Source organism: Leptopilina boulardi, unplaced genomic scaffold (assembly GCF_019393585.1).
Source record: "Leptopilina boulardi isolate dan_hultmark-lab unplaced genomic scaffold, ZJU_Lbou_2.1 LbouV2_137, whole genome shotgun sequence".
NCBI classification, from domain to species: Eukaryota; Metazoa; Arthropoda; class Insecta; order Hymenoptera; family Figitidae; genus Leptopilina; species Leptopilina boulardi.
The window spans coordinates 1,472,459-1,498,751 of NW_026137682.1; the positions used below are offsets into that span (position 1 = coordinate 1,472,459).

At 24.1% G+C, this 26,293-nt stretch overlaps 2 protein-coding genes across 3 annotated transcripts; one reads left to right on the forward strand and one right to left on the reverse strand.

Annotated features, from left to right (window-relative positions):
* LOC127291383 (EF-hand domain-containing protein D2 homolog) lies at nucleotides 1–21,218 on the forward strand. Its single transcript, XM_051320478.1, has 5 exons — nucleotides 1–125; nucleotides 924–1,573; nucleotides 18,689–18,836; nucleotides 19,374–19,508; nucleotides 19,855–21,218. Exons 2-5 carry the CDS (start codon nucleotides 1,404–1,406, stop codon nucleotides 19,990–19,992), a joined length of 591 nt encoding a protein of 196 aa, XP_051176435.1. The 5' UTR covers nucleotides 1–125; nucleotides 924–1,403; the 3' UTR covers nucleotides 19,993–21,218.
* Nucleotides 20,897–26,198, reverse strand: LOC127291382 (arginase, hepatic). Of its 2 annotated transcripts, XM_051320477.1 has the most exons (8): nucleotides 25,859–26,198; nucleotides 25,610–25,682; nucleotides 25,019–25,227; nucleotides 24,774–24,937; nucleotides 24,501–24,616; nucleotides 23,588–23,710; nucleotides 22,498–23,388; nucleotides 20,897–22,118 (listed from the first exon to the last, which is right to left on the reverse strand). In XM_051320477.1, the coding sequence occupies exons 1-7, from the start codon at nucleotides 25,952–25,954 to the stop codon at nucleotides 23,153–23,155; spliced, it is 1,017 nt and encodes a 338-aa protein (XP_051176434.1). In that variant the 5' UTR covers nucleotides 25,955–26,198; the 3' UTR covers nucleotides 20,897–22,118; nucleotides 22,498–23,152. The 2 variants fall into 2 exon arrangements, with proteins under 2 accessions (XP_051176434.1, XP_051176433.1); XM_051320476.1 differs by lacking the exons at nucleotides 23,588–23,710; nucleotides 24,501–24,616; nucleotides 24,774–24,937; ... (1 more) ...; nucleotides 25,610–25,682; nucleotides 25,859–26,198 and having other exon boundaries at nucleotides 22,498–22,666.
* Between the last annotated feature and the right edge of the window lie 95 nt (nucleotides 26,199–26,293).

A 26,293-nucleotide genomic window follows, 5' to 3' on the forward strand; every position in this document is an offset into this window, starting at 1 on the left:
GTAATAAATTATTTCCTGGATAGTTATTACGAAAATAACTTCATCAATCTGATTTAATTTACATAAAGATATTAAATTTCCAGTTTATATTTAGATCCATATTTATATGCTGGTCACTTCAAATAGTACGTATGCTTTCTTATAATAATTTTTCGAACTAAATAATTGAATTATTAATATTTATTTACATAAGTATATTATTTTACAATAATAAAAATATTACTTCTTATTCAAGCTACATAAGGTTTAAATACATATATATATATATTTAATTTAACATTTTAGTTTTTTTATTTATTTTTTTAAATTAAAAAAAATAATTAATTTTTTATTTTTAAATTGAGAAATATATCTATTTTAAAAAATTAAAATACTATTTAGATTTTAAAAATCAAAATGTTTGCGTTATCCAACTAATATAATGATTCATCCTTTGCATGTTATCAATTACTGTCAGACAAAGCAAAAGGGTTCAGTATTAAACTTCTTCGTATATGTAAATTATTATAGGGTACGAAATGTTATCAGACTGAACTTGCACTAGTGACTCACCAATGTATTGTATATAAATAATTCAAATTAATTTTGTTTTGATTCGTATTTTTTATAACAAGTATTATCAATATAAAGTAATATAGCTTCAAATTTTATGAAAGTACAATTTTATTTAATTATACAGTAAATATACCTACTAATTTTTAAAATAAGTCATAAAAACCATGAACATTACTAATAATAATATGACTATCAATCAAATATAAACTAAAGACCTAATAAACAAATAATTTATTAAAAAATTAATTTTCAAAATGAATCAAAAAAAAATTTAATAAATATAGGTAGTTAAATAAATTATAAAAAAAAGATTTACTTCATTTTAAAATTAAAATTCACTTGTTTAAAAAAAATTTTTCAATTTTCAGAAAATATTTTGAAATGAAAGCACAAAATCCACGGGAGGTTATTATTGTTAGCTTTCTCAATAGCCACCTGGAGTTTGTTCGGGTCGACCGACAGTTGCCGAGATTCAGTGCACGCGCGCTTACCACACTGGACGGACGTATTTTTGTCGGATTGAAAACGTCTATACTCTTTATAAAAAAACATCCCTTCAAACAGAAAACAAGATTGACAGTTCATCTAGACAGTGCTAGACATTATTGGCAATTGAATTAAACTTGTTTCCGTTATTGAAATCAAATTTCTCCGGTTTTTTTTTTAATCCAAAGAAAGTAAATTGAAAAATTTTTCGAATTCTTCGCACTTGCCATCAGGAATCTAATCGATCGATAGGAACCTCGAGCTCTCGAAGGTCCTCATTTGTGGAGGAGAGTGACGCTTTTTTGTATTTGACCTTGACCTTGAAAACTATATCTAAAGAAGAAAAAAAAAAGGAAAAAAGGATGCCAGCTGACGCCGAGCTTAGCACCCTGCTTAACCGGCGCCAAAAGATCAACGAGGATCTGGAAGAAGGCAAAGAGGTGAAAAAACACTACAAATTCATCAATGTTTATACGGAATTTCACGAACTTACAAGACGAGAGATCAAACAATACGAGCAAACTTTCAACAGGTGAGTTACATTTAAAAATATTTTAAATTGCTTTTGTCATTCTAATCATTGGAATATTGTGAAACAATTTTTTTTATTATTCTAGTCTTGAAAAATTTTTAGAAATGTAAATTTTAAATTGACATAAAGTTTTGTCCTTCATCAAATTTTACAGAAAAAAAAATTTAATAATTTCATTTTTTATATTTAAAATTTTATTTTAATATTAATTTGAATAAAAAATTTATGAGAAATATGAAAAATGTTTTCTAATTTTAAAATTAATCAAAATTACTTTAATTTTTTTTTATTTTACTGGAAAATTATTATTGAAAACAAAGTTTGATAGATCACGTGTCTGAATATTCAAAATATTTTCAATATGTAGTTATATTTCTCATTTATAGATTACTGAGATTATTCTTTTTATATTATTGACTACACAATTCTTATTGTATTGCGCACTACTTGCATTATATTAAATACATATAAAGTATATTGTATATATAGGAGAACAATTTAATATATTAAATCTAATATTTTTCTATATTATGACAAATAATTTTTTTTAACATAAAAATATAAATTTAAAATACATTACACAAAGAAAGGAAACCAAAAAAATTTCTAATTTTTGGGTATTTTTTCAATAGTTTTAACGTTAAGTTTTAATTCTTAAAAATTTTAAAAATACAAATTATGATACAACAAATTATTTCGATCACTTAAAAGTAATTTATTATCAATAAAATAAATTATAATATTGAAATCTAATAGATATAATTAAATTAATAATTAATATTTGTCTTCATTTTCAAGCTGAGTCAAAAAATAAAAATTTTATCGAAAAATTGCAAAATTATTGGAAGCGACAATTTTCATCGATTTCTAATTCTCCAAATAGTTTTTATATAATACAATGAGAAGTGAATTTTGATAGACAGGGAAAGTTGAGATAAATGGCAATAGTTTTCTTCAACGGTTGATTCTTTGTTTACAAAGTATTCTTCATTAAATGCAACTATTAAAACATATAAAAAAAGTCCCGAGTTGGCCCGACTTTCAAAGACGGGCCATATATGGATCCAGAAACTCGTTCTTTAATGTTTATGGCGACATGCATATAATCTCGATCGAGATATAACTTTCCATGTTTCAAGGTCTTCTTTTCTTCTATGTCACTTCCATTTATTCGTAATAGATTTTTCAGAAAGAGACAAGATCCTCTCATTTCAATTCAAAGATTAAGTTTAAATTTTCCAGACAATTAAGAATAATAATTTATAGTTTCATAAAAATTGATACACTTAAGAAACTTGAGGGTTTCTTTAAAAACACTATAAGATAATGAAAAATACAAAAATAAAATTAAATGATAAATAAAATATAGCTATATAATAAAGTAGAAAATAAAACATAAAATAATTTACAGTCGAATAGAAAAAATAAATTTTTAAATTAAAAAAAAGAAAGAAATTACAATTTTATTTATATAAGTAAAATCAGACTTTAAGAACTCTGAATAAGTAAAAGTTTACGAGGATAAATCTGTAAATGCTCCATTTTTGCCGTCTTTTATTTATATATAGGCTTTATATAGCATTATAGAAATTTAAGCGCAAACAAAAGTATTTTACAATTTTTCTTATCTTTATTATTTATTTCCGGACTTTTATCATATTATATATCTTTCGGAAATCTTAGTTTATAACAGGAAATATAACGCGCAAAAAATTAAGTAAATTAAATTAAAAAAAATACTTATAAAACATTGATTTTATGTTAATATTATGATTGTCAATAATTGTTAAAACAGTAAAAAAAAACATTTTTGTTAAAAGTAAAAAAATCGAGTTAATGAAATTGAAAATATTTAATAAAATTAAATTTCTATCTACACATTGCTCAAAATTTCAAAAATTTTTATATACACAGTTTAGAGCCAACTAAAACTAAAATTTAACTAAAATATTAATGTTTTTGCAGTCAGGATATTTAAATTATAAAAATTGAATTTAATTAAAAAGAAAAATTAAAATGGATCGTCTAAATTGATTATAATATACTTCAGCTAGTTGAGAATATAATATTATTATTCTGATTAAAACAGTAGAGTTCGCGGTTGTAAATTATTCATAAATCGAATATATCAAAGCTTAATTATATGAAACTTGTTTAATCTCATTAAATATTTAATGGAATCTGATTAAAAATCAATATTTTATTAACTGACAGCTACTGTCAGTTAATAAAAAGAATAAAATATTGAATTATAATATTATTTTTGGAGATGGAAGAAGATTTTGCAAAGCGTCGCAGCAGAGTTCAAGAACCTTCAGGTCCAGAAATACTGAGGTGATTCTGTCACTAATAATGTACGTCTCAAATACAAAATTCATTAGAGAATATATTAAACAAAGAGTTGTGCAATTTACATATTTAAATTTTTTATAGCAACAAATTTCCGTTTAGACCAATAATAATAGATTGAAAATATTTGAATGTCGAGGAGAAAAATGGACAGGATATTGAATATTTAAAATGGAAAATTTCTCTCAAAAAAGGAACGCAGTTTGTCAATTTTATAAATTTTTTTTATTTGACAACATTTAAATATTATTATTCACCTCGAAGAAATAAATGTTTATGATCTGAGAGAAAAATTGCATTTAAGAAATATTGAATGTAATTTCAAATTTTACAACACTAGAGAAGGTTCATTGTTGTCTGAACACTTTTGGGCAATAAATGCGGAGATAAAATTATTACTGGATTTATATATATGTACAATATATACCTGGCCATCGCCCACTTATAGCCCGCATTGTGAGGTTCTCGCTGCCACGATGAGTTCAAAATATAGTGTATACCAGAAAAATGTAAAAAAAAAGGGAAGAAATATTAAGGAGAAGGTATAGAGGAGAACAAAAAAGAAGAGGACCTCTGACAAAGCTTGAGACATTCTCGAGATCGTGACCCTCTAGCTTTGCGAGCCTTAGGCTTTAAAACACTATAAAAGGCCAAAATAGTTACGAAATTGCACCAGTGCCCCATTTGCGAAATTTCCTTCAGTATTTGTCGTTTATATATTGCTTCACTTCTAGAAAAAGTCTGAATTGACATCAATTTTCGTTTCTTGTGATTTTCATTCTTTGTGTTTTTTTTTTTTTTTTTTTTTGTTTTTTTATACTTGTTTAATATGTTCGAATAAATTTTGATTTTTGAAAATCTTGATACCTTTAATTTAAAAAAATAAATTGAATTCATATTATTTTGAATTTATCACTTGGCAGTATTAAATAATAAAAATTATGATATCGAACACTCCGAGTCAATTGAATTCATTTGGTTTAATTATTATTTTTAACAAATTATATTACTACAGTAATAATTTTTTATTTCTCTCTTTTCACATATCAATTTTTTTTTTTTTTTAATATAACAAAATTGTTTTTCATTAAATTCACTTTTTTACCTACTGGATAAAATAATACAAATTTATTTTATTTATTAATTTCAAATTTTTAATTTGTTTAAAGCATTAATTTCTCAATATTATATATATATAAATTTTTATTTGACCTCAAATATATCAAAATCATGCTTTCCCATCTCTAAAACATGTCATAAGTTTCTTTTTTTAGAATTTCAGGTCAAATGAAAATTTGTATGTGTGCAAAAATATTTCACAAAGAGAAAGCTTTGTACACTTTGTACATTAGTGGAAAATTAAAAAAAAAAAATAAAATAAAACTTATATAATTAAACTATAAGAATTTTATGTGTTATGAATGATATTTATTATTTAAACAAGAAAATTTGAAAGAACAAGAGCAAAATAAAATTTATGATTGAAAAAAATTGTTTTCTTTAATATTACAATTGAAATTTTCAAACATATGAATTAAACGAAAGTTTAATGGAATATTGATCTATTTTCTATAAACAGAATTAACAATTTTCTTTTGCATCTGAGAAAATTTTTTATTTACAAAAAATTACGATTTTTTTACTTTAAAAATTTTTATATTATCAATACTCGATGGTTTTAATTAATAAAATGAATTGTTTATTTCAGCATTTTAAAAAGATATTTAATATCGAATATCAGTACTTACATTATAAAAATATTTAATCAAGTATGTTATATCAATATTTGATAACTTTGTGAGAGTATAATTATTAATCACATTTTGCGTCAGATAATGTAATTATACCTCTATGTACTTTTATGTATTATTTTTTTTTTCACAGAGTAATGAGAAAAATCAATTTTTTGAAAAAAGCAAAAAATCTAAATTTCCCTCTTCCTGAATACGATAATAATAATTTGAACGACGCGGCTTGTAAACGCACTATAAAGTGAGTCACGAACATAAATCCTCTCCTGCTACGACCTACGCCACGCAAAACTATATATAAGTAGACATTTATAATTTATAGGAGCGATTGTTCATTACAATTGTTTCAAGTATTCTGTTGGCTCTCAATCATTTCCTGTACTTTGTCAATGTGACACTAAACATCAATAAAAACAAAGTTTACTCAAAACCGCATAGCCACTTCCGTTTTTTGCATCCGCGAGCATTCGTTTCCGCCTCCTCGGAACGCCAGGTGTTCGCAATGCAACAAAGAATATGTATATAGTAACATTCAAATATTGATTTATGAAATAAAAAAAAAATAATTCATAATTTCATTTTCTTTCTACATTATAAATTTCAGCTTTTAATATTTTATAATGCAACTATATCTACGGCGAATGGAAATACAGAATAGTTATTTATGTAATTAATAAATCTTGGAGTTTTTTTAAAATGATAAACTCACTACATCATTTACTCTCTTTCTCTTTATCGTGATTTTAAATTATCCTTAGTAAAAGTAGCAACTGCTCTGTAAGTGTACATTACTTGCGCGAAGCCATATTCAATTAAATGGGCGTTCAATGCACTCATTTCTTCACACGCAGTCAAGCTTCCTTTTTTCTTCCGAGTTATGCTTTTTTTTATATTCATTTCTCTTAAAATAAATCTGATTTTCTTCATTTTCTCTCCACAATATTTATAATTTGAAATTATTTTTTCAAAAAAAAAAATAAATAAATAAATAAAGTAAATAATAATAATAATAATTTATTTCTTTGTGTACCCATTACAGGGTTTTTACAAACTTTTCATTTGGTTAGTTACAAGAAAATTAAAAAACAAATAAATAAGTATATATTTAATTCAAATAATAAATTTCTTTTGGCGCAGATTTTATTTATAATTACAAGGATGTGAGAAAGTGATATGTCAATTATTTTGTAACTAATTAATTTTCTTTATTTTTTTTCTTTTATTCTGTAAAATTATTTCTTCTTGTAATTTTTATTTTTTGAACGAAAATTTTAATTATCAGATTTCTATTTTAGTTTTAATAGAAAAAAAGTAATAAAAATTACCCTGTATATAATTTTTTAAATAGAATTTTTTTTTTAAACATTTACCAGTTGTTAAATCGCGCGCAGCAGAGAAAGTAAATACAAGTTGTTTTTGCGAGGGAAATTTGTGGTTTCGAACGTAATTTTAAACAAATGACTTCAAGATCAAGTAAATAAAAATTTACCTGATATCATAAAAACCCGAAACCATTTTTAAGTAGTCAGTTGAATCGCCCATATGTATAATAGAATTCATTCTATTGTTTTTGTGCGCGTATACATTGTATAATATACATTTTAACACTACTTGTATTACTTATATATCAAGTTACATTTAACTGACTAGTTGAGAATGATTTCTGGTTTTATTCCCTTTATGACATCAGGTAAATAAAATCATCTTGAAGTCATTTGTTTAAAATTACGTTTCAAATCACAAATTTCCCTGGAAAAACGTATAAAAAAGAAGTTGTTCATTTCATGACCATTTAGTTTTCTCATCATTTTTTGTTAAAAATAAAAATAGCAATCAAATTTATAAATATTTGTAAAATGTAAACTTTATACAATCGATTTATTTTGATGCCAGGAATATAATTTTGACAAGAGTGAATTAAAATTTCCATATGAGGCATTCTATCTCAACCCGTTCCACCTTCAAAAGACGATCGCCAGCAGAGCGTTTTTTAAGTTAATATTTTTATATCAAAAGTAAATAATTTATATAATGTTACACACTATTTCGAAAGAGAATTTAACGACCTTTCGATTGGTCTTAACATTTTTTTTAATTTCTTACAATTTCAAACAGAAATTGCGTTTTGAAATATTCAACACTTGATATCTCAAAACACCCCCCCCCCCCTTCAATTTTATTTTAATATATATGAAAATAAAGCTTAGTTTTTCTAGTTTCAAATTCCGTTTGGTTTATCATGGACATTTGTGAGGATTTTTGGATAACAGTGATTCAAAATATGTGTTTTTGAAAACTTTGACACGAAGTATGAAGTTGAATCCTAACCCGCATTCAACCTACGTCACACACGAATTTCATTGTTTTGAAAAAAAAATCGCAACCTATAATAATAAAAATTTTCTGTAAGGAGATTAATAATATCTTATTTATTTTAATAAAATGCTTTTAAGTGACAAAAAATTAGGAAAATTGTTCTCATATAGCAACAATTATTATCACCGTGCAAAAATTCGCAATATTGCGTACTAATATTGCTGTTTATTTGTCTCTTATAAATAATAAAAATTATGCTAATGAAAGATAAAAGCTATTAGAAGATTAAATTTAAAATATTTAGAACACATTTATTCAAATTATTTATTTAAAGATAATTATTGTATAAATAAATAAATATTTCAAATAAATTATTGTACAGGTTGCGATTTTTTTTCAAAACAATGAAATTCGTGTGTGACGTAGGTTAAATGGGTTAGGATTCAACTTCATACTTCGTGTCAAAGTTTTCAAAAACACATATTTTGAATCACTGTTATCCAAAAATCCTCACAAATGTCCATGATAAACAAAACGGAGTTTGAAACTAGAAAAACTAAGCTTTATTTTCATATATATTAAAATAAAATTGAAGGGGGGGTGTTTTGAGATATCAAGAGTTGAATATTTCAAAACGCAATTTCTGTTTGAAATTGTAAGAAATTAAAAAAAAATGTTAAGACCAATCGAAAGGTCGTTAAATTCTCTTTCGAAATAGTGTATAACATTATAAGATTATTTTCTTTTTTATATAATAAAAATCTCTTGAAAAACGCTCTGCCAGCGATCGTCTTTTGAAGGTGAAACGAGTTGAAATAGAATGCCTCATATAGGAAAAAGTTATTTCAAAAAACGATTTTTTTCAAAAATTCAAAAAAATTATTTATATAGATTTCAGTAAATTATGAACTTTAGATAGGTTAATTGACTCGTTTCCTCATGAGAAAGCAAGTAGTGTTTTTTTTTCTTTAAATTTTATATTTTTTAAAAAAACACAGTAAATTTCTTTTTTACATTTTTCAATTTCAATATGGTTAATTGCCTCGTCGTCGTTTTATTATCAAATTATATTTTTAAAATTTATTTTTTTTTCTTCATACATTACGCACTTTAATTATGCCGTGTGTTTCCTCAACAGTCTAATGAATATAATGAGGAAACAAATTATTATTATGAGTGTTAAATGGAAGTTAAATCGGTACTTAGAGTTTAAAAAAAAATGAAATTTCAAATTATCGTGTGTTTATGCGACTCATTGTTATTGCGTTGTTTATATTAAAGATAATTTAGTTAACGATTTTTTTTCTTTTGTCAATATATTGAAATAAAATGCAAAAAAAAGGGGGTTTTTCTCAGAAAAAGGAGTATATTGTTTCGTTAATTAAAATTAGTTAAATTATCGTTTATTAATGTTGTATTTGCTTTTATTTATAGGGTATAGGAGTCAACATATTTTTCTGAAAATTTCTTATTAAAAAAATTTCATATTTTTCAGGTAATGTGCTGTGTATTGTTAGTTCTTGAATTCCGTTAGGAAATAATTGGTCCATTTAAATTTACATAACTGAACTTACTCTGAGTTTTAATATTTCATTGCGTATATATATATATATATGTAAATGGAAAAATTCGAGTCAGGAATGCAATGTACATTCTTCTAAATTCTTTATATGTTGAATACTTCACATTGAAATTCTGTTAGCATACTATTTTCAGTAGTGCGAACCATAAAATTTGAATTGGTTTATTTCTCAATGATTCCTGACCTTAGAATTTTATTTGAAAAAAAAAATTTTTTTTATGGAAAGAATACAATGCAAAATAATTTCAATTTTCAGTGAAAAGAGAAAATTGTTAATTTTTGAAGAAATGCATATTTATTTACTAATTTAGTAAATTAATTATTGAATTGTGCAAATGTTACATCTTTGCATGCCAAGCACGTTTCTAAGGCAATGCTACACCGTTATATTTTATTACACACTTTATCAGTATTGACAAAAGAATAATCTAGGTTATACAAAGGCATATATTTCAACCTTTATATATATGAATACCCGGATCAAATAACTCGACCGACGCTCGGACGAACGCTCTATTACCAGTCAAGTAGCAGTGACAGCCTGTGGGCGGCTCACTGCTACCCGACTACCATTAGAGCGTGCGTCCGAGCGTCGGTCGAGTTATTTGATCCGGGTATTCATATATATTACATTCTTTTGGTAGATACAGGTGTTTAAATTATTTTATATATTAATATCTGAAAATAATCGTAGTAGATAATTTTCTTTTAAATCCTCTGTGAAAAAAATAATTATTCAAATTTTTATTTTATTTATTTTAATATTTTCCTTGAAATAGTTTTTAAAAAAATCATTTTGAAATCAATTTTTTTCTTTTTTTCCCCCATTATTTAATTATTTTTTTAAAATAAATTTTCTAAAACAAAAAATTTGATTGAATTTAAAAGTTTGTGGAACAATTAATTTTTTTACATCAAACAATTAATGAGCGATTTTTTCAAATAATAGGAAATAGGATTAGTGAATTACACTCGTAATTTTTCGATATATATTGAGAAAATTCTCAAATTGTCTCTGGATTTCATAAAAATATAAAAAAAAAAAGCTCAAGTGTATAAAAAAAGATTACAAGAGAGTAATTATTTTCTTGGAGTAAAAAATTATTAAATATATAAATTAACTAGTGAATGAATCATATTGTTAGGAAAAGTCTTTTTGATTCATATCAAGTGTATAAACATGACAAAAGACCCTAACGGATGGTCTGTTTATTACCATTTACTTTCCAATGGTAATGAAGCACGTGTCATTCGCTATTCAAGTTGAAGATCAACTCTTTGTGTGGGTATATCTATTTTCTCACAAATCCAATTTTGTAAATTTCAAAATTGGATAAAAATTCTTTATGTATAGATAATGATAGGGCACGAAATTTAAATTAATTGAGGTGTTAATAATATTGATGAATAAAGAAAACAATGTATAATCAAAAAGTATATGTCGTTAAAGTAAATAGAATTTTTTTTTCAAAATTTATTATGTGCTATATTAGGATAAAAATTATTTCTGTTTAGAAAAATGATTATTAGAATTGATGTTTTTCGAATAATTATTTTCCATCTTTTGGCTAAATTATTATCAATCGATATTTCTTCTTAACAAAAGATTAGTTTTAATTGATATTTTATCTTTTGAAAATAAAATTTTTAGATAAATGAAAAATAATTCAACCTAAAAAGAGATATAGAATTTTTAATATAGATTGATTTTGAGTTTGTGAAAATTATTTTTTATTCTATATTTTTGTTTGAAAAAATTATTTAAGATTTACATTTTTAAATAATATTTTTCTTTTTTTCAAATTTATTAAGAATCGATAATTCTTTTGACCAGGAAAAGCTTCAAATTTCTGAATAGTTTTAATTATATAATGCGTCACTAATTTGAAAATTACGAGAATGTAATAGGGACAAATATTTAAGAGAAGAAATACTGATAGTTCACTTTAAAATAGATACGAACTGTATCAACAACACCCACCAAGAATCCCCCATACGAGGAATCTTGCTGTAGGTTCAACTTCAATATTTTCCAGAATTCAGTTTAACTCACTGCAGCAGTGCTTTTTTACTTTATATTTGCTTCTATTTTTGTATTTCTACACGAGGCAGTACTTGAGTTGAATTTTAGAACAGATTAATCGATGAAGTGTTGATGTTTTTAAGTTAAAGGTGTACCGAAAAAAAATTTTTTTTAATCACGATTAAAAAATTTAATTAAAAAAAAAAACATATTATAAATGACAATTTTTCAACAATTTTAAAATGATTTTTAAAACACATAATAATTTTGAAATACTAGTGAGGAATTTTTAAAATAGCAATTTTTTTTACAAAAATTGTTTTTTTTTTGTTTTTAAAATTAATGTTGTATTTTTTAATTTTCAGAAGTATTCAATTTGTGAGATTGCAATTTTCTCTGATTATGTTCCCATGAATTGAAGATGTAAATATAATGGGAAAAGTTAAATAAGTACATCGCGTGTATGAATTACAATGTTATGTAATATTAGATGCCACAGTTGCTTTGAATATGGCACCGAAAGGAAACTTAAGAGCAAAATACATACTATAACGTTTGCAGGAAAAGGGCGATCGGATAAGAAATAAGATTCATCGATCTGAGCTCTTGATGGCATTAATGCAACGTTCAACGAATCGTGTTTTGTCGATTTCTCGATTTTTTTCTTTTCTTTTTCCCTCCAATGAACACGTTTAAAACGTCTATCCGTTATATTTAATTGCTCGTTCTGTTGCCATCAGTGTGTCTGCTTTATTTTCTCGTAACACGAGGAAATTAATTTAATTATTACTTCCTAACAAATGGAAACTATTTCAATTCTGACATTTTATTCTCTGAGATTGATTTTTTAAATTATCACTTTTTGATACTTGTCTTCTATTTTTCTCTTATTCTTGAAATTATTGTAATACTTTTCTAAAATTATTTTTCTAATATTAAAAGTGAAACTTAAAAAAGAAAATTTTAGTTTTAAAATAAAAATTTGAATTTAAAAATTAAAAAGAGGTCGAAGATAATTTCTTTTGAGAAGATTTTAAAGTATTTTTTCCCTTTTCTGTTGCATTGAGTGCAGTAATTTTTTATTATTTACACTGACCCTCAAATTATTCGAGTAAATATCAGTCCTGTTAGGTCAATTTTGTTATTCGGTTCTTTCTGAAATTTTTGACTTTTAAAAATCCATAACTCACTATTTAGTGGACCATTAATGTGATTAGTGTTCGTTATTGTATAACAACCATAATGTCTATACTTTGAAATGTATTTTTTTTTTTAAGAAATTGCTTTGAAATGCTTATCAGTATAAAAAGAAGAGACTGGGTTTCAAAATTGTTTTCAAATTTATTTTTATTGTTCTCTCGTGCGTGAGTAAGAATTATTTGAATTTTAAAGCTGGGTTTTATTCGACAAAACTTATAGGTTCTTGGCTTCGCATTTTTTTTTTTTTTTTTTTATTGTATTTCGTGGAAGCGAAAACTAATATGAGGTGCATGTCAATTTTCACAATAACACCCTTGTTCGCACTTTACTTGGTGTTTTTCACGATTCAGAGAAATGTGAATGCCAATCTCGTATATATATATGAGCCTTTCATTATTATTGCCTTAAGCAGCTCTCTAGCAAAAGTCAATGCAACAGTAAAGTCGGCACGTTCGTTGTTCTTTGAGATTTTTTCCTTCTTTTTTTTTTTTTTTTTTTTTTTGTTAAACTTTTCATTTAGCATGTACTCAGAAAAAGTTGAAAATGAAAAATCATTTTTTTATACAATGATACACAAAAGTCGGTCATAATTTTCTACATTTTTAATTAATGAAATTTAGTAAATTAAAATAGTAAAAAAATCTAAGTGAGTTTTCAATATTAATTTCATTTTTTTCAATTTAATTAAATAATTTAATTAAAAGATTTAATTAAAAACAGTTTAGATTAGTTTTTAATTAATAAATTTAATATTAAATTCTGGAGAGAAGTTTAAGGATACGTTTGTAAATTAATTTTATAATGAAATTTAACTTTGATGTGTTACAGTTGATTTTAGAGTGGAATTTTTGCTGGATGTTGAGAGCTTTTATAGAAATTCGATATATCGGAAAAATGTATATTAACCGTCATAAAAGCCTCGTTTATTGGATATTCGCATTCAATTCTCTTTTTATTGTTTAGATTTAAAAGAACACGTTAATAACTCTTCAACTTGCTCTTCAGTATTTAAAAAAAATAATCGTTTATTTAAATATTGTAATATTTTCAATTGTTTTCTCCAAATATGTATACAAATTATTTTCTATAAAATTTCTTTTTATTTTAGGTTTACTTTCTTAATATTGTCCTTTTTACAAAAATCAAAAACTCATTCCTCTTGCATTGTCAAAACAATATTTTGTTTTAACAATAATTTATTGAAGAAACATATTTTTCTTTTTGTTAATTACAAAATGCAACTGTTAAGTTCGCAGTAACTTTAAGTAATCTTAAAGGTCGAGGTCGAGAAAGTGCATTCGAGAGGAAACAAGTTGAATCGATTGAACATATAATGTGTGACCCAATGAACGTAGATATCAAAGTGTCACACTTTTTATATAGTTTCGTGTCATAAAAAAAAGTTTTTACAATTATTACTGAAATCAATAATAAATTAAATTTACTTGTATCAGATAATTATAATTATACTTTAAGATTACTATTATGTTTATATATTAAATATATATATTAAATCGAAGGGCTTTGAAGCCGATAAAAGAACCTATTAACATTTTCATAGACCTTGGTTTTGTGTCTATTCAGATTTAAATATACTTTATTCAATTTTGCAAAGAAAATTAAATAAGCGAATTATTAAATAAATGAAAAATAATTCGCTCGGTATAAATTTTTAAATAATAATAAAAAAAAAAGATTTCAATTCAACGATACATGTTTTCTTCTTTTTTTTTAAATATATAAATTTTTTAAAAATATAAAAAATTTGAATTTAATTAAAAAATTATTTTTATATGAACGTGAGAAAGAGTAATACATTTTTTTATAAAGAGAATTTTCTATCTAAAGCTAAAACCAGTTTCTCATTAGATATATATATATGTATTATCTTATGTACTTGAGTATAATTTTTGTTATCTTTAGAATTTCTAATTAAACTTAGAAAATTTATCTTCTAATGAAATTTAAATTCAAAAGAAAGTCGGGTTTCATTTTAGACACATGGCATTGTTAATGCGGACTCAGCGGACATACAATCCACTTCAATTGCAAATAACAAGTCGAGATTTACCCACATACATAGTTATTCGTTAGAACGACTTACTTACTGCATTCTCTATACACATATATATTTTATACTATTATAAATCTATACATTTATATAAATATAAAGAAATAATAATTATTGAGAAACAAAGAATTAGATCAGTAAAAAAAAGTATATCGTTTAACTATATGTCAGATTTATTCATTAAATTCAACATTATTCATTTTATTAGTTTTTTAATTTATTTATTATTAGCCTTTTTATTTACTTATTTATTCAAATACTAATTTATTTATTTTCTTTTTTAATTATTTGTTTAAGTATTTATTCATATATTTGTTCTGTCATTTATTATCTTATTGACTTTTTTTCAGTGATAGTTTACTTTATTTATTTATTGAAAATTTTGCGTCATTGATTTGAATTTGTAATGTATTTTTCTGATAAAAAGGAATATTTATTAATTTAAGATTTTTTTCAGTCAGATGTGGATAAATCACGCAGTTCCATTTTGAAGATAATATATTTTGATTTTATAACGGATTCAAGTTTATTCTTGATATAATCAATTATCAACGTCCAAGCGTTGAAAATTTAAAAAATATGAACATTAATTACATATCAAGTCTTTTGGATTTGGTCATGCGCGGATTGATTAGAAATAATTTCCAAATTAATTAATTAATTCAAAAATTACATTTTTTCGAATAATTAAAAATCGACCATGTATGGATTTCCTTTGTTATTATTTTTATTTATTAAAACATGATTATTTTCTGATTTTAGAAAAAAAAAAAATATTTTTTTCACGTATAATTGCATGGAGGAGAATAACAGATAGTACCGATTAAGACGTTTACGTAATTTCTCTATATCTCAATTTGATGATCCTTCCTCCCACGGGTCACGAAATGAATTGTGGATATAATTAAATATAATGATAATGGTCATTGTTAAAGGGCTCCACTTGCACAATGAATAATGACAAGTGCTTAAGTATCTTCTTAAAATATAATTTTGATAACAAATTCTCATTTACAAATTGTCTCGATGTAATTACTTTATAGTTCAATGTTTTATTTTATCAATTTTAAATTTATCTGTAAAATGTTAATTAGTAATTAGAATTTTTTAAAATTGTCAAAATTTTAAATTTATTTATATTCTTCAACGATAACTATATTAAATTATTTTTAAGCACGTGTTTAAGTTAGAAAATTAAATTTAAATAAAAAAGAGGTAATTTAATTTTAGAAATTACATAATCTTATAAAAATTTAATTTAATTGTAAAAATTACATTAAATTATAAAAATTTAGTTTTAAAACAGAATGTATATTAACATTTTTTTGATATCAAGTTTGTCCAATGTAAAAGTAAATAAAAAGAAGTTTAACATTGATGGATGAAAAGAATTTAAATGAAAGAACATATCTTGATTTGTGTCAAGATTTTCTCGCTCATCGATTATTCCCATCGTATATATTGATCAATTATAGTGATTACGACGAGAAAGTTTTTCCTGATTGAAGTTTTCTCTATTGAAGTAACAATATATATATACAGTAGGCCTAATATACAGTATAGATACATATAAAGAAAATACTAATTTGTAATTTCGAGAATTTTTTTACGCATGTTAAACACAATGAATAATGATTAGTTAAAAAAAATGTATGCTAAATATAATATAAGTGTAATTTGTATGATAGTAATTGAAAAACATGTGTAACAGAATTGTCGACATCGAGTTACTGGTTCTTGAATGAAATTTAAAAGTGAGCGATTATACAGTCTTATAAGGTTGTAATGTAAGCCCTCTGCGTCCTCCTTTTTAAGTTACTCATTCTTTTCTATATACCTATATAATGAAAACGAGCTCTTTGGAATGCGAAAAATCATAAAGAGTTCCCAATATATTATTTCTCGAATCACTTTTAAACGTTGGAAAAGGGATTCTGAGAAACAAAAATAATATTGTTCTCTCCCGGAATTTGATCTCGAAAATTTTGTTATACTTTCATAAAATTTGTAAAATATTTAAATAAGTGGGAAAAATTAATTTTCTAATTTAAAAAATAAATCAAAATTTTTTATTAAAATTCGAAAATTTGATTCAATTTATAATATTTAAATAAAAATAAAAAATTGATTAACTTTTTATAATTTAATCATTAATTAAAAATAAGTACGTTTAAAAAAAAAATTATAATTGACTTCTGATTTTCATACAGGTGAACAGACTTAAGTGACAAAAATCGAGGATTCTCGCAGCTGTTAGATAAATAAGGAAGTAGTTGATTAAATTTTTAATGAAAGACTTTCGAGGATTGAACAATGGAATAGTGAAACTAAATCAAAAGAATGTAACATTGCAGGCAAATGACGCATATAGTGAACCATAAAAAAATCACATGATGTTGAAATATACCTATAGAGAAACACCTTCTCACGCTCGATCTCATAACGTCCTTAGAACAAAAATAAAAGTCGCAGCCTCTTGTGACATTCCCTTATTTCATATATCAATATTCATATTTTGTTTAATTTTCTTTTTATTTTGTTCCTTATTTGTAAATATTTTGTTTTCACTTTTTTATATCATTAAAATTTACAAAATTTAAATTTGTATCCTCTCATTTGAAAGATATAAATTTTTTTTTTTTTAAATAAAAAACAATTTTTTTCTGTAAATTTGTATACTTTGTATTTTATGTTGCGTTTATAATTTAAATTTATATCTCTTGTAACAGATTTTTGTATTTTATTTGGCATTTTTATTTTCAATTAAATAGAAAATACACAGCAAGTTATTTTTTGCATTTAAATTATTCATTCGACTTATACGTAAACATAATTTTTTTTTTATTACAGATTAAACATTTAAAATCTTCAAAAAGCAAAATTCTTAAAGATTAAAAAAAAAAAATTTTTATATCGAATATATTCCAATTACATCGTTATTCGAGCCGATGAAAAGGAGTTTATTGAAGTTTTACCTGAAATGTCATTTCAGACCGGTGATCGACTGTGAACTGCTTCCTGGTCATTTAATATGATTTTAATTGGAAATCGTTTAGAATCAGATTATAGTTGAATTAATGATCGCGTTCCTTTTTTTCTATTTTAAGATTAAATTTCTATAATATAATAATTTTATGTAAAATTTTGAGTTTTTAAATTAACAACATTTTTTATAAACAATTAAAAAAATTTTTCAAAAATACTATTTTTTAGATTCTTAAATAAAGTGTGGCAATATTTTTAAAATACCTTTTGGAAAATAATAGAAATTTGTAGAATGTTACAAAAAAAAAATTTATATTGTGGAAATTTGAATGTTATGGAAATAATTCTTTTTTTTTATCAATTATTTCTTTAAATTTGAATATTAGAAATAAACATTTATTGCCTAATGTCAATTGGTAAATGAGGAAAAAAAAAATTTAGAAATGTTACTTCCTGAATTTGTATCTTTGTACCAATAAAATTGTCATTTTACTGATAAAACTTTCATGCGTGAAAATGCTAGTGTTGTTATATTGTAATGGCTATTGCTCAATTTACCGTTTTACAAGCAAAGCGCACCCGCAATTCGCTCTCCCTTTCATTTATCTTGACATTAGTTTCCTTCGACGTGTTTTCAAGACTTATATGAATATAAAACAAACACCTGACGTGTTATTTCCATTTCTTCGCTGATTAAACGTTTCTCATTTATAAACTACAGAAGAAGTATTTTTCGTTAACTTGAACTAAATTTCTATAAGATAAGATTTTATTTCTTCATTGTATACACTTTTTAAGTTTTACAATATATTATTTCCCATCAATGTTCCCTTTTTAGATTCGATGATGGACGAGATGGATATTTGGATTTAGCAGAACTGAAACGTATGATGGAAGTTCTCGGAGCTCCACAAACCCACCTTGGACTAAAATCAATGATTAAAGAAGTCGACGAGGATTGTGATGGACAAATTTCCTTTCGTGAGGTAATTGTTATTAACCTTTTTTAAAAAAAATGTTTCACGATCGTTGAGAGTAATTTTATGCAAAATTTTATAAAACATGAGACTGTTGAAAAACGCATGGATATATGATTCATTTTATAAAGTTTCATATCCCGTCTACCTTGCTTTACTCACTCTTTACAATTCGTTTCCTTGAATCAGTTTGAAATAACAATTATTTAGACCTTGAAAATTTTGTCTTTATGAGAAAAGCTTCTTAGCTATCAAGAAAAAAAAAAAAATTTTTAATTAGTTTGCCTTTTCTTAAAAAATAAATAAAATTAATTATATTACTTTTTTCGCGTGAACAGCAGCAACTGCTTCTTGAGTCGCTTATTCATTTGCGGTTTTAGTCTTTTTCGTATATTTTCGAAAAATGCAACATAAATACTCTATATTTTTTTCAAATGCTTTAATAAAATAAATTATATTTTAAATTGAATTATTTTACAATTAATTTTGTTATTAAAATTTTTTTTTATTTTATTTCTTTAAATATTTGTTTATTTTATTTTTTAGTTTCTTCTGATATATCGTAAGGCACGAGCAGGAGAATTAAAGCAAGATTCAGGTCTTGGACAACTTGCTCGCCTGACGGAAGTTGATGTAGACGCAGTTGGAGTAACCGGCGCGAAAAATTTCTTCGAAGCCAAGGTAAACAAATCTAGATTTATGAACTAATGCGTGGTCATAAAAATTATAGTCTTAATTATTTCCATTATTTTTTATGTTTCACACGTCTAAAAGAATTCATGAAGAAGTTTGAAAAAATATCATTTTCTATATCTTGGTTATTACTCATTTTACTACTAAACTCGTTATTGAATAAATAATTTTTTTATTTTTAAAGAAATCAATAAAAAAATTTAATTTTTTATTTAATGTCTAGAAAAATAATTTTATTTTTGTATATAGAAATAATTTTAAATAAAAAAAGAAACACTCGTAAAACGTATTTATTTATTATATATATACATATATATATACTTTTTTTTTGCAGATTGAGCAGCTGCGGAAGTCAAGTAAGTTCGAGGATGAAATTCGCATGGAGCAAGAAGAGCGAAAGCGTCAAGATGAAGAAAAAGCCGTGAGACGAGCACAATTCCGAGAAAAGGCAGCTCTATTTGGCAAGAATTGAAAGAAAAAGTTCGTAAATTGCCTATTTTTGGTATTACCGATTTTCTAATGGGGAAAAATCGGAGGAAAAAAAATAGTTGTTCTATAATGCTTATTGCGTACGTATATGTTATAAATCGCTCACATTATTTTTCAGTTGGAATAACTGAAAAAATGTGTGAAAAATATTTTATCAACGAAAAAATTCTTGTTAAACTCCGAGAGTGTCTAAAATTGACTATTAATTTCATCTACAAATTGCATTTAACGTAAAATTGTAGATTCAAATGATTAATTTTTCACTGAATTTGAATTGAAAAATTTAATAGATTGCATACATTAAAAAAAAATATTTTTTTTTTTATAATTATCATTTTTTAAGACAAATTTTTAGCAATAATTTTAGAATTTTTGCAATTTTTAAATTTATTAATTGTTTCTTTTTTTCATACCTTTCAAATTATCTGAATTCTTACACAAATTTTCTACATTTTATTTGTTTAGTGCGCTTACAATTTTTGTACAGATCCATGACTGATAAATGTATAACATAATTTTAAGTAAATTTGAATTATTTCGAATGATTGTTGTAAAGCTAAAGCAAAAATTGTTTTAGGCTAATAAAATATGTATTGTTTATAAATGTGTAACTTGTAAATATAAGTATTATGTAGGAGATAAAATTTTTAGTTAATTATAGTAATTAGCTTTCTTTAACGCACGATTTCAATTTGTATTGTGATAGTTAAGCATCGTTTTAATGTCATCTTTGTAAAAAAAAAATTGTCATTATCTTTTAAAAGTTCATTTTTTGTGAATGTTTTAATTACTGGTTTATTTTTGTGATTAAAAATAAACTTATTCTAAATCAATTAAATATATTTAATATATATATATATATATGTTAATTGTTAATGATTAATATGTCGGATTAAAAAGTACGTTTATTTGAAAATTAAATTAAAATACATATAAATGTCATTATACAACATTAAAATAAATATAATTTAAAAGAACATTTACAATGTGTTATTATAAGTTATTTAATAGGAGTACTAAAATAATTTAAACCTTCTTTGCGAGAAAAATAACGTTTTCCACTTACTCTGTAATAAGATGCAGACTCTATATTTTCTTTTTCTTTCTTCACTGGACTTATATCATTCAATAATTGAGAAAAAGAAACTTCATCATCTCTTGGAGTCGATGTTTTAAATGAAAATTCATTATCTTCTTGATTGATTTCTTCATACGATGGCCATTCAATTGTGATGTCTTCGAGACAAAAACTTGGCAGTTTCTCAATATTCTTCAAAACTTTTTTTTCATCTAAATCTGTTTCAAATTTTTCACAATGACTATCGTCATTTAATGATAAATTCTTTATTTTTGTATTTTCCTCGCGTTTATATTTTTGAATTAATTTTTTGGGTGACAAAAAATAACGTTCCTTTTTACGACGAGTAAAAAAATTTAAAGTGTTATCAACACTGAGCAAATTCATTGAATTTGCTTTTGATAATTCATCAATATCATTACAATTATCATCATCATCATCCACTACAAAACTATTCTCAGAAACTTCAGATATTATAATATCTGGAGTAATACGATAATTTTGTTTGTACTCGGATTCATTTGATATATATTTTTCATAACTTAAATTAATCAAAGTTGGACACGATTCATTTTCTATATTCTCATAATAATAATAATTATTTAATGATTTTAAATCATTGCCATTGTTTAATGGACAATTGGAAACATTTGTGAAATCTATTCTTTCTGATATAATGGAATTTTTAAGATTTTCCATATGATGAAATGACATTCTCGAAATATGTAAATTATCATGTCCAATATTTCCAATTTTAGAAATTGTTTGTTCACTTCTTATATGACTAATATCTTGTTCTTCATAACAATAGTCATTATTGAGGTGACTTCCAGCAACAATATTAGAAGGACGTTTCTTTTCCTCAAAGTCATTGGAAAGACTTAAAAGTGACTGATATTCTTGTAAAATTTCACTTAAATTAATGTCTTCATCTAACATTCCATTATATGTATTTGTTGTTGACGAAAGAAAATAACTGTTCGTCAGGGAATAATTGTTCGTTATGCTCAAATTATCCATATTTTATTAATCTGAAAAATATATCTAATAAATAATAATACAGCATTTAACTTAATAAATATTATTTATATTTCTTCAAATGAGAAAATCAATGGAAAATAAATTTAAAGGTTTTTAATTCAAATTAATATATTTAATTACATTATTATTTTGTTTATACTAATTTAGTGTAACATTTATATGTTTCATTTTTTAATCATAACTAAATAATAAATAAAAATAAAATAATAAATAAATTGAAACATGCTGCCGTACTAAGAAAGAACTTACATAAACAACAATAAAAAATTTTATTTATGTAAGCTCTTCCTTAGCATAACAGCATGCAAATATTAATAAAATATTACACAATTATTTAATATTATTATCATACAATTAACATTAACTTACCTAATTAAGTTTTATTTACAATTTTTTTTAAACTATTACACTATTTTTTTTTCATTTCTATAAATAATTTTGAAGAAATGAACAAGTGCTCAGGCATTATGACACCTCAGCTTTGTGATAACTTTGAGGTTTTAATTACTCACAGCTTTGTGAAAGGTCATTAGTAGTGAAAAATAAACGAAATACAAAAATATTTTAATTGAAAGTAAAATGAAAGCGTAGTACAATTCTTTTTTTTTTTTTTTTTTTTTTTTTTTTTGCAGACTGAAATATATAGAAAATATTTAATGATTTTTTTTAATTTCATTAACAACTATTGTTTATTAAAATTACAATTTGTTGAAAATAATATGTATAAATATTAATTTTTATTTAATACAATTAACAAAATTTGAAGGAATTATAGTAATAAAATTTATTAATAATTATTAGTATTAATAAACTTTTTAATTTAAAATTATAAAAAAGTAAGTATGTAGATAAAATATATATGAAAGATTGGTTTCCTAATAAATTATTTAAATCTGAAATAAAAAAAAAATTATACCGCGAAAATTTTAAAATTGAGAATATATAATTTAAAAAAAATTATTATTAATAATGATTATAGTTTAAGATTACAAATATCTTAATGAATATATATTTATTATTTGAATTATCTAAATGTTTGAAGGGGCATATCGGTGATTTCCTTAGGCAGTTTTAAACCACGTCTTGAATATCCAACACCTGCTTGAATTACTTGAATTGCAGCATCCACAGTTAATTTTACTTTATGTTCGTCTCCAATTTCGGGATTTACTTCCACTAAATCAACTGCATTTAATCTACGTGTTCTGTACATTTCTTCCATTAGATGAATTCCTTCTCTTAATGATAATCCACCGCGAACTGAACAAAAATGTAAATTTCTTTTTAAAAATCATAATTTGTTAATTATATTTTTTTAATATAAAAAATTTGAATTTTTTAAAAATTAATTCTTTTTTTTAATTACTAAATATATATAGAAATTATATTTTTTTCTGTTAAATTTTTAAAATACTTAATAATTAAATGATAATAATAAAGTGAATTATAATATAAATACCTGGAGTTCCTGTGCTGGGAGCTTCTAATGGATCAAGTGAATCAATATCGAAACTAACATGAAGCGATTTAACATGGTCAGGATCAATTTTTTTAAGAGCCATATGGACAATTTCATGAATTCCTGAAAAATGTAAATGATATTTTTTTTAGTGTAAATGTTTAAAAAATTACATAAGCATTTTTTTTGTATTTATGACGTAAAATTAATGAAATTATAGTTATCCTTTTGTAAATTTTGTAAAGCTGAAAATTTATTGACATTTTCAAAAATTAACTCGTTTATAATGAACTAAAAGTAATTAAATGTATGATAGTAATTTTGAATGTATTATAATGTATTTGAATTTTAGAAATAAAATAGGGACTTAATTCACTTATTAACCCACAATACCAGTCAGCAATAAAAATTAAATAACACCAGTGTGTGAAAAATTACATTTAAAAAAAATATCTTGACTAAAATTTTTTTTTAATTGTAAGTTAAAATCTTGCATTAGGTATTTAAAATCTTACATTTGTTTTTTTTTAATAATTTAAATTTAATTTAATTTTATCAATTAATCGAAAAAAATATAAAATAATTCTAATTTTGTTTGAAACTATCATCACAATGATAAATGAAGAGAATAAGTTAGTTTGAAGAATAATTCTCTGACTTTTTCCTGATTTCCGATTTTTCATTGACTTGTGGCCATCCTGAATAATATTATTTAGTAATACATAATTGACTTAAACTTTACTTGAAAATATACCTAATGTAAAACTAATGGAGTGTAGAGCATTAATTTCAAATTACTATAGAATACAATAGAGCCTGTTAATGACTTTCGGTTCCCAAAGTCTAGTCAATTTCTCCCTTAATATGGGATTTACCTGCTATTTATTGTATATAGATAAGGGTAAATTATTACCGTATGTCTCGACATCTTCCATTCCGAAGGCAGTGATTCCAAATTTCTCAATAACCAATCTTTCGTATCGATCGACAGATCGAAGTCCTATATATGCAAAATTTCTAATTGACAACCTAATGTAGAAAAAAAAAAAATTTCGTTAGTATTAAATTTCATATATTATATTTAATTATTATAGTCAAATAATAAATCAACTCTAACGTCACGATTGTAAAGAAAATTTCATATGACGGATTAAATTAGTAATTATACGCTTAAATAAATAATTACATCGGTTGTTGCCAATCCATTCCAGGTAAATGTGGCCAGTAATCTGACAATTCCGATGTGAGAAGAGCTACTGGCATTCCATGAACATTTCCACTTTCACTGGTCTTATTTGTATTTAAATCTGCATGTGCATCGACCCACAAAACAGCAACATCCTCATGTACCTAATGAGCAAAAAAGTAATTTTTTTAAATGAAGCATTATATCAATTTTTGAAAATTTTAGAATTTTTTTTTAACACCAACTTTTACGTGTCCATCTATTGTACCAATCCCCACACTGTGATCGCCACCCAATGTAATGACACGCCTTTGATCTTTCAAAGCTTGTTGAACAAGTTGTGACACTCGATGTGTACATGCTGCCACTTCACCTAAATGTGACATATTGTCTACTACAGGGGGAAGTTCCTCTGGTGTATAGGCGACATTTCCGTAATCATGAACATCTAATCCTGCAAAATGTATAAAATATTAAATCACATTTTTTAATTTAATCTTAAACGTCTTTCAATAATTTATTTTAAAAAAATAACAGCCTAAAAAAGACAACTAATAAACATTATTTATTATTTATTTTCGAATTGTCTGTATGTAAAAAAAAATTATAGACAACATAATTATTCAATTCTGAGAATGGAGTTCCGAAACAATAATCTTACAATACATGTAAGAAAAATACAAATATATAACAGAAAAAAACAATTGAGAAGCAATAAAAATTGTAATTATTTTAAATCCTTGACTATTTTTCTCTTATTTTTAGCAAATGAATGAAATTAGTTATTATTATTTTTTTTTTTTAATAATAACAAAGCAAAAATGAATTTAACTCACCAACTGTTTGTAATTCTGTAATAAGTCCAGCGGCTCTTATTGCATCCGGACCTTTTGCCACTCCTATTTTACTCTGAAATTATTTAATATTTTTTTAATAATATAAATTAAATAAATTTAATTTAATATTACACAATAAATTATAACTTTGACATGATACATTTAATATTATCAGCAAAAGTAATATAATAATTAAATACAAAAAATAAATAAACAAAAAAAAAGTGAAAAACAAAAAAAAATGACTACCTGGCCTTTTTCAAAAGGAACTCCGATGATGCCAACTTTTCCAAAATTTCTCTGTCCAATTTTTTTTATCAGCGTCGATTGAACCTTAGCAAACATTTTCTTAACACTACCAAAGAATATACTTCTTTTTAACCCTTAAATTTAAGAAAATAAAAGCAAAGCAAAAAGTCGCTTCTCGATGCTTAGGTTTAAGTGAAAATGTTTTCTGTTTGTTTCTTTCATAATCAGAAAGCAACCTCCTCTACATTGTGACCTTTGACTTTCGATAATTTTTCTTAATCTATTTCACTATTAAATTGAAAAACTCTTTTCTTCACAGAGAATTCGTTGTTAAATTGTTGAAAATAATAAAAGTTTGTTAAATTAAATAACAAAAAAAAAAAAATAATTATATATATATTCATAAAATAAATAATGAAATACAATATGTAAAAT

Bases quoted from the DNA above. Each gene is read 5' to 3' on its own strand.
- LOC127291383 (XM_051320478.1), top strand. From the start codon at position 1,404: ATGCCAGCTGACGCCGAGCTTAGCACCCTGCTTAACCGGCGCCAAAAG. The intron at 1,574-18,688 runs GTGAGTTACATT...TTCCCTTTTTAG, and splicing joins TACGAGCAAACTTTCAACAG to ATTCGATGATGGACGAGATG. The intron at 19,509-19,854 runs GTAAACAAATCT...TTTTTTTTGCAG, and splicing joins AAAATTTCTTCGAAGCCAAG to ATTGAGCAGCTGCGGAAGTC.
- LOC127291382 (XM_051320476.1), bottom strand. From the start codon at position 22,107: ATGGATAATTTGAGCATAACGAACAATTATTCCCTGACGAACAGTTAT.